At 45.4% G+C, this 9,534-nt stretch overlaps 1 protein-coding gene across 1 annotated transcript; it reads left to right on the top strand.

Moving 5' to 3' along the window:
• Positions 1 to 4,213: 4,213 nt before the first annotated feature.
• On the top strand, positions 4,214 to 8,967 carry gnat1 (guanine nucleotide binding protein (G protein), alpha transducing activity polypeptide 1). Its single transcript, XM_056273644.1, has 8 exons — positions 4,214 to 4,319; positions 6,512 to 6,554; positions 6,646 to 6,787; positions 6,905 to 7,062; positions 7,969 to 8,097; positions 8,244 to 8,373; positions 8,534 to 8,687; positions 8,777 to 8,967. The coding sequence occupies exons 1-8, from the start codon at positions 4,214 to 4,216 to the stop codon at positions 8,965 to 8,967; spliced, it is 1,053 nt and encodes a 350-aa protein (XP_056129619.1).
• The last annotated feature ends 567 nt before the right edge of the window (positions 8,968 to 9,534 follow it).

The following is a 9,534-nucleotide window of genomic DNA, read 5'->3' as shown; positions in this document are numbered from 1 at the left end:
GGAGCTCGCCACGCAAGCCACCCTTTCTTAGTCAAGCCCTCCCTATATCCCCAGCCTTCCAACTCTTCCACGCCACCTCCTAAACACTCGTTCCCTCTTCTGCACAACCCCACAAAGAGGGGCAAGACTTAAGTCAAAGGATAAAGAAAAAAAATAGAATTATCATAACGGACAAGAGACGTACAACAACCCAAAGCAACAATTATAAGCAGCAAACAACCTTTGCATAACTCTTGGTAAAGATACACAGTATTTATTGTAGGTTGTAAATAGTATTTCTTTGTACTTAACTAGAAAACATGTTTTTGTGAATAGGTAAATCTGTGCAAATATTGTTGTTATTATGTTATTATTGTTAGTGTTATTGTTTATTACGATGTGTTATTATATGGAAAATATCTTTATGTTTGCTGTTTTGACAAGCGGTAACATTACACAGATGTGAGGTTGGGGGGAGTGTCCGTGGGAGGACCGATGGACATCCGATCAGACACGTTTTGGAACAGCGGCCGCCGTGTCGGATCACTTGACTGCTGGCAGTATTTAGTCTCTGAGATGGATGTCTGGTCCAGTTGATTTTCCAGAACTTTCCTAAACTTGAGAGTGCAGAACTCCCTCCGTTACTGTGAGACACAGTCAGTTGGACCGTAAGACAAGGGACAGGGGGGGAAGGGGGGACACAAAGCGGCATTTCGATGGACACGCAAAGACAGAGGAGGTGCCCGTGGACTTCTGCAGTTTGGAAAAGGCACCTCGTTGGCCGTGCCGCCACGTGTGATTGACAGGCCCTGTTGTGACAGGTGTGATATCCCCTGTTCTTTCATTACTGTTTGAACTGACCCTGGGGTGATCACGTGTCTCTCCGTTTCCTCCACAAAGTGAGACGTCCTGTACTGCATCTGTACATCTTCTTCCATGTGGTCCAGCCACACACACACACACACACACACACACACTGTAAAATGCCCGTGTTACAGTGACACGACCCGCCATGTTTCTTCCAAAATCGATTGCTGTCAAGTGTATGTTTTGTTTATGTGTGACTATTACATCTCAATGTTGTATATTTACAAATGTGATCATTGTGATAAGTTGGGGGTTTTTTTGGGGGGGGAGGGGTGACGGGGGGTGGTCTCATAAGGATACTACAACTGCAAATGACATTGCCTTCTCTTTTCTCTTTTTGAGGTAAGACTCTCCAGCAGGCAGCTATATGTAAGTCTGTGATAGTTTGTGAAAATACACTACAAGCGACGAAGCACCTTCAGTTGCCATATTGGCGGTCCCGACTGATAAACGGTAAACACTTGATCAGTCATATATGTGGCGTATACGGTATATTCGGTAGCACTTTCTATGAAGCTTGCATCTATAATGCCCTATAAGCATCTATAATGCCCTATAAGCATCTATAACGCCCTATAAGCATCTATTGCATCTATAAGACCAGTACTTTCCCATAATGTGTATTACAATGACTAACGTCTACGGCTGAAGACTGTGAAACATCACTGAAGTCTCATTATGCATCTCTACAAAACAAGCTGGCTATGATGCATTATGACATCTGACAGATAAACAGGCTAATGATGACATATTTATAATGCATAAATCCGTTTTAAATTGACATAATGTATCATAAAGGTGGTTATGACGTGCTGTGAGGGCGTATACATGGTTATAATGAATCTTACAATGACTTATAGCTACACTTTAGGGCGTTATAGATGCTTATAGGGCGCTATAGATGCTTATAGGACGCTATAGATGCAAGCTTCTCTATGAGAGCGCGTGTAGTTACACTGCTCACAGGATTTTAGCTCCCAGATGCATTGTGAAGTTTGCATTCCCGCCAGTCCCGTGTGAGACGATACTCCAGCCGGTTCTGTTAAGTGGACCTTTGTCCCCGTTGTTCCTCTGTAAATGGGTCGTCGTTGTTAAATTACTGCAGACAAACGTACTGACCGCAGCGCGTGGGGGGGGGTCGATCGTTTTGACCAGTACCATATTTACCGAGGGAGCTGGGTACCTCAGAGAAGTCCCAGAATGTTCTCAGCAGCCTGCTTCATCAGCGCAGCGCTGTGCCATCTCGTTTGGATCAGCGATGTGGGACATGACACTTGACACTGTTTGGGATAAAAACTTCCATGGGGGGGGGGGGGTTAAATGGCATAACTACAGCCTCTATAATGGTGATCATCGCATCTGAAAAGGAATGACTAACAAAACTCCTTGGAAGGTGACTTTTTATTGTGTGCATGGCATGTACAATATATGTATATGATATCTGTCCAAAATGCTACGTTGCCGTGGATGTCCGTGGATCTCTGTCTCGTTGTGGGAATATGGGAATGTATCGGTACAAGAAAGGTGTGCTTATACCATTACGGTGGAAAATGCCGGAAGTACAGAAAAGAACATTTTTAGATTTTGGTTCTCTCTCTCTCTCTCTCTCTCTCTCTCTCTCTCTCTCTCTCTCTCTCTCTCTCTCTCTCTCTCTCTCTCTCTCTCTCTCTCTCTCTCTCTCTCTCTCTCTCTCTCTCTCTCTCTCTCTCTCTCACACACACACACACACACACACACACACACACACACTCCAACACACTCCCACACAAATCTATCAATCAAAAAACACGTGCAAAACACATTTTGCATTTTTCCAAACGAACGTCTATCTTATTTGGGATTTGCCAGCTCTGCTACGGGGGTCAGTCAGTGAGGTAACAGTAAAGTCATGTATGATATAATGCACAGCTGATGTTATTATAATTGACTTGTACAAATTACTATCCTTCCTTCCTTGTTGATGTTGCCGACTAATAAATCAAAGCTCTATATTTTATTATAACATATGCATCATTTTGTCTGCCGTTCTGATCACATGGTTCAGTTTTCATGGTCTACAGCCGGGATGGGCAACATGGTCCAGAAAGGTCCGGTGTGGGTGCAGCTCTTTGTTCCAACCAATGAGTTACACACCCGAGTCTACAAGTCAAGGTCCTTAGCAAAAACTATTGGTTGACTAATAGAATCAGGTGTGTAACTGCTTGGTTGGAACAAAGACCTGCACCCACACCGGGCCTTTCTGGACCATGTTGCCTATCCCTGGTCTACATCGTGTGTGCGTGGGCTTCTCTGCTCCAGTCTACCAGGCCGTCCATTGTGTTTACTGAGCTGCAGCAGTGTTTTCATTGCCAGTAGTGACTCAGGAGCTTAACCACTGTTGTCCTGCAAAGGAAAACCTGCAAGGTGAAGTTGAATTGATGCCTGTGGATGGAGAAATATGCAGTGCAATGAATCACACAAACATACACACCTTACCTTGCACATAGCATACACACACATGCATGCACGGGCACACACACAACTGAAACAGAGAGGATTAGGATCTCTCACCAGCTTCAGATTAAGGTCAATAAGATCTATCAGGTGAACCTGCAAAGCTCTTTAAGCACTTTAGATCTCACCCTCCAGTTTGCTGTATACTTTAATAAGAGATACCACTATGTCTCTGCACAGTTGCCCTGGAAACTGGGGGGGGGGGGGCGTCGTTGTCTAGTTTGATGATCCAAGACCGCAGTGGGGAGAGATAGAGACTCGTCCCACCACATTACAGACCAGACAGGTGTTGTCTCTCTAAATGGACCCCCCCCCCCCGGTAAGAACTCCATATATTCAATGACGACGACATTCAACCTCACATCAAAATTAATCAAGTCCACATGATAAACCTAGTTTTGACAAATCCTGCCCGTTTTGCAGCGGGGGGGGGGGCAATCACAAGGCATCAGCCACTTTCACTTTCTCTGCTTCTCACTCGAAGCCAAGATAAGACACTGTAGATGGATAAGCACTTGAGCCGATGTGCATCTTCTGCTGACCACAGCAAAGTCCCCCAAAAGGTTGGCGTCACTTCTTCACTGACATACCCCTGGCTTTCCCTCACACACCTCCTCACCCTGCCCCACAGGAGACTCCTGACCTTGTACTCCATTGGCCATTGCTTGTCAGGTGGGCCAGGGGCGCCCGAAATCCTTTCCTGAGACAGGAAAATACTGACACATTCTCCAGTGTCGTTCGGAGGCGGCTGACGTGTCTGCGTGCATAGTCGACGGCACTAGTTTGGGTTGTAGGCGATCGGCTTGGACCCGTTTCCCTTTTTCCTGCCGTTTGGTTTTTGAGCACAGGGGCCGAAGCCGGAAAAAACATCAGGATGGGGGCTGGGGCGAGCGCTGAGGAGAAGCACTCCAGGGAGCTGGAGAAGAAGCTGAAGGAGGATGCTGACAAGGACGCAAGAACTGTCAAGCTGCTGCTGCTAGGTAAAAATCCACCACGCTCTCTTGGGCAGTACGAGGGCTGAGGGGCCCGCGGGGCCCACATGCAGCAAGGTGCACAACACAGTCTTAAAACTTTAAGAAACTTTAGAGTCCCCGTGAGCCATCGCAGGAACTCATGAGACCACAATCCTACGTGAGATGATGTTTATGGACTTAGCACTTCACTGGGAAGTCATGTTAACTGAATTTGCTTTGTGGCTAATGAACTTTTTTTCATTATGAAAAACAATCTTCCATAGTGGGTCGTGTCTTTGTTAGAAAGTTTGTGGGTTTAAGGACGGTACATACAAAGAGATTATTTTTTTCCTCAGAATGATCATTCGCTGTGAATATAGACATCTAGTTTTTATTTTCACGTGTCTTGGTTCAAGTTTTGTGGTTCAAGTTTCAGTGTTCATGTGCAATCTGTTTTGTCAGTAGAAACGCAAATATTCTGTCACATATGTGAGCCCACAGAAAATGGCGGTAACTTTTACCATACTATAATACCTTTAGTATCCCCTCAAAGTACTCATCATATTGAATAAGTACTGGGGCCATTGCGTGTACTTAAATTGTGATGAGGGCGAGCAATATCTTAGCAGCTGGGATCTGCTTAATCACCTCTGTCATTGTATGGCTGAGACACTTTGGTAGATGCTAACCCCAATCCCTCGTTAATCCTAAACCAACAAGTGTTTCAACATCCAGGACTTGTACTAAGCAGCACAAACATGCCCTATAACCAAACCAAAAAAAATTTGGACCACTCTCCAAAAGCTTCAGTGGGTTGTGTATGTAATTACCTGGGTGTGTGTGTGGGGGGGGGGGGGTAGAAATAACAGTCAAGTTTTGAGAATTTAGTAACAGTTGTCGATACATGACCTTGTTAATTCTCAGTCGTAAAAACAGATTTTGACTGCAGAGGCTGTACTGTGACAATGCCGAGTTAAAAAAAAACACGTTTGGATCTCAGCATACAGTTTTCTCAAACTGTTTCTGCTGGACTGATCCCCTACACCTGAGAAGAGCTGCCATGTTGGTAGAGATAAATGGTAATGCTCAGCTGGTCTCAACCCCTCATGTAGGTCAGGGACAGAAGGAGTTCCTCCTGACATCGGCTTTAGGGGAGTTTAGGCCTTACGCTGTATTAGGATCAATACTACAGCCTAGTGTTTATCTTCAGTACATACAACGCCAACCTGTCCAAAAAAGAAAGAAAAGAAAAGAAAAGAAAAGAAAAGAAAAGAAAGAAGAAAAAAAAACAGCACAACAAAACGAAGATCAGGAAGTGGGAACATTTATATGTCATCCCATTTCATGTACTTACATGAAATGAAACCGTTTCCCCCAGCCCACACCAGTGCAACACAAAGACAAGAACGCAGATCCAAAACCTACAAGAACACATATATCCAAACTGCAAAAAAAACAGAAACTACAAAAACATGATATATAGACAAACTACAAAACAAACAAAAAAAACTACAAAACACGATATATAGACAAACTACAAAAAAAACTACAAAAACATGATATATAGCCAAACTACAAAAAAAACTACATAAACACTATATATAGCCAAACTACAAAAAAACTACAAAAACATGATATATAGACAAACTGCAAAAAAACTACAAAAACACTATATGTATCCAAACTGCAAAAAAACTACAAAAACACTATATATAGCCAAACTACAAAAAACTACAAAAACATGATATATAGTCAAACTACAAAAAAACTACAAAAACGATATATAGCCAAACTACAAAAAAACTACAAAAACACGATATATAGCCAAACTACAAAAACACTATATATAGCCAAACTACCGAAAAAACAACTTACAAAAACACATGTCTAACATTTAAAAGATAAATAAATCACTGTCCAAGAGAAGGAAGGCCAGCCAGGACGACTGTCGGAACTTCCGGTCTGCGTGGGCTAACAGTTAGCTTAGCCTGTCCCGACTCCGCGTCATACCGGAAGACGGACATATTTGCAGAGTTTCTCTAATATCCTCCAAAACGCAACAATTTCAACACACTTTTCAAATCACACGGTGCCTTGCTCACGCTGGTTACGGAAATTCACTCACCGTAACGGGTTTTTTGTGTGTTTTTTTTTTACTAACCGTAATGTCTTTCAGTGTTGCGCATGCTACGCTAACGTATCCGCCCTGTGTCGCGTAGGTGCTGGGGAATCGGGAAAGAGCACCATTGTCAAACAAATGAAGTAAGATCCTTCACCTTCCTCCCAAACACGGTGACAAAGCTCCGCCCAGCACACGAACGCCTCGTTAGTCACGTTTCTGTTCTCTCCACAGAATTATCCACAAAGACGGTTACTCGCTTGAGGAGTGCTTGGAGTTCATCGTCATCATCTACAGCAACACCCTCCAGTCCATCATGGCCATTGTGAAGGCCATGAACACGCTTAACATCAACTACGGACACGCCGATCAGCAGGTAATGGCGATTATAAGGCGGGCGGACGCCGTCTAACCCACCTCTTAACAAAACTACTCACCAGTCGTGTAACTGTTGGCCGTGCAACGTGTTTGGCTTTCTGCGTGTCCCGTGCAGGATGATGCCAGGAAGCTCGTGCATCTTGCGGACACGATCGAGGAGGGCACCATGCCTAAAGAGCTGTCGGACATCATCCTGCGCCTGTGGAAGGACAGCGGCATCCAGGCCTGCTTTGACAGGGCCTCGGAGTACCAGCTCAACGACTCCGCCGGATAGTAGGAACCCTTGCCTTCTTATCCCCTCAAAGCAGTCTCTGTTCTTGCCAAACAAAGACACGAATGTAGCAACAAAAAACTGAAAACAGGCGTCTGGGTAGCGTGGCGGTCTATTCCGTTGCCTACCAACACGGGGATCGCCGGTTCGAATCCTCTTGTTACTTCCGGCTTGGTCGGGCGTCCCCCACAGACACAATTAGTCGCATCTTGGGGGGGGGGGGGCGGATATGTGTGTGTGTCTTGGTCGCTGCATTAGCGCCTCCCTCTGGTCGGTCGGTGCGCCTGTTCAGGTGGGAGGGGGAACTGGGGGGAATAGCGTGATCCTCCCACGCGCTACGTCCCCCTCAGTGGCGCCCCCAGAAATGTTTCATAGGGGGGGCCAAATGGGGCCACTGAAAATCTTGGGGTGGCACACCAGAACCAAAAGTCATGACTGAATTTCGGGAATTCTATGATGCTGTTGTAGTGTACTGTATAGGCTAGTTGAAAACTGTCAATATGAGAGTTAAGAAAAATATACATTATTGATTTAAATGAACAGCACCTAATGTAAAATATCAGATAGAAGCATATCATGCATAATCAGAAGCATATTCTGCATATGCGACTCGTGGCTGGGGGGCCAGGGATAGTATCAGGGTGGTCGTGGCCACCCCTGGCCACCCCTTGGGGGCGCCACTGGTCCCCCTGGCGAAACGCCTCACTGTCAGGTGAAAAGAAGCGACTGGCGACTCCACATGTATCGGAGGAGGCATGTGGTAGTCTGCAGCCCTCCCCGGATCGGGGGGGGGGGGGGGTAGAGCAGCGACCGGGACGGCTCGGAAGAGTGGGGTAATTGGCTGGATACAATTACGGAGGGGGAAAAAAAACTGAAAGCATAAATGAATGAATTTTGTTCTCTTGCAGCTATCTCAACGACTTGGAAAGACTGGTTCAGCCCGGCTACGTCCCCACCGAGCAGGACGTGTTGCGATCAAGAGTGAAGACCACAGGTATCATCGAGACCCAGTTCTCCTTCAAAGATCTCCACTTCAGGTGAGGGCACATAAACCCGGTGCAGTTTTCCCCAAGATGAGAACACAAGTAAATCGCATCACAGATAACCCATCACTGTGCGCCGACCCCCGGCCGGGCTAGTTGACCACCACAGTCTTGATTATGTTGCCGTCATTTGCATGCAGAATGTTTGATGTGGGCGGCCAGCGGTCGGAGAGGAAGAAGTGGATCCATTGCTTTGAAGGTGTGACTTGCATCATCTTCATCGCTGCTCTGAGCGCCTACGACATGGTGCTGGTGGAGGATGACGAAGTGGTAAGAGACCAACAGAGACACACTTCAGACATCATAGCCATAGATTTGTCTCCTAGTCTGGATATAATTTTCCTTCTTTTGCCACCTACGCTTTATTAAGCTGAAAGTCCCGTTGGGAGCGTTATTCTAAAGGAAAAACCCCTTTGTTGTTCCTTTTCAGAACCGAATGCACGAGAGTCTGCACTTGTTCAACAGCATCTGCAACCACCGCTACTTTGCCGCCACCTCAATTGTACTCTTCCTCAACAAGAAAGACGTCTTCATCGAGAAAATCAAGAAGGCTCATCTCAGCATGTGCTTCCCAGATTATGATGGTGAGGTCATTAAAGCGGCTACACCACCAGCAATGTATCAGTTGCTCCCTTTCCTTTTATTCACATTTCTAACCACTCTTTCTGTCAAGGCCCCAATACGTACGAGGATGCCGGTAACTACATTAAGATCCAGTTCCTGGACCTCAACATGCGTCGAGACATCAAGGAAGTCTACTCTCACATGACCTGCGCCACAGACACAGAAAACGTCAAGTTTGTGTTTGATGCCGTAACCGACATCATCATCAAGGAAAACCTGAAGGATTGTGGTCTCTTCTAAGAGCCATGCTCAAAAATTCAAGATGGGTGAGTGAAGTTCTTCTAGTTTTTAGCACGACAAACTATGACGTCTGCAGCAATTACTTGTGACACAGTTAAGTATTGTGTATATGTAATGTAAAGCACAACTAGCATACATCCACGCTATTAAACTGCAATTTTTCCCCTCTTTTCAAAGGCGTTGTTGAAGCCCTTCCCCCTCCTTTATACCCCTCCTCGATTTGAGCTGTGAGCAGTCTCGTCTACAAAGCTGAATATCCACCGAGGACCAAGAAGAGAAACCGTCCTGACACACAGCCACTCTCAGAGACACATGTAAACGTAAAAAAACAACAAAAAAACAAAAAAAAAACCCAAAAAAATGAAGTTATGTATTTGCTCTGTTCAAAAACCATTTTATAGCTTCGACCAAAGACTTTTTTTTGGGTCAAGTGAGACCGGAAGAAAGCCCTGAAGTCAGAGGACATCTTGTGCAGGTATCTGTCCCAAATCTGTAGTCGTCCTAATGCTCACCTAAGTCTGGGGTACAATAGGAGTTCTTCAATGCAGTGCTATGCATCTGTAGTTG

This window comes from Lampris incognitus, chromosome 2 (genome assembly GCF_029633865.1).
Source record: "Lampris incognitus isolate fLamInc1 chromosome 2, fLamInc1.hap2, whole genome shotgun sequence".
Lineage (NCBI taxonomy): Eukaryota > Metazoa > Chordata > Actinopteri > Lampriformes > Lampridae > Lampris > Lampris incognitus.
Note: the sequence above shows the minus strand (reverse complement) of the source record. Positions and strands in the feature narration are given on the sequence as shown.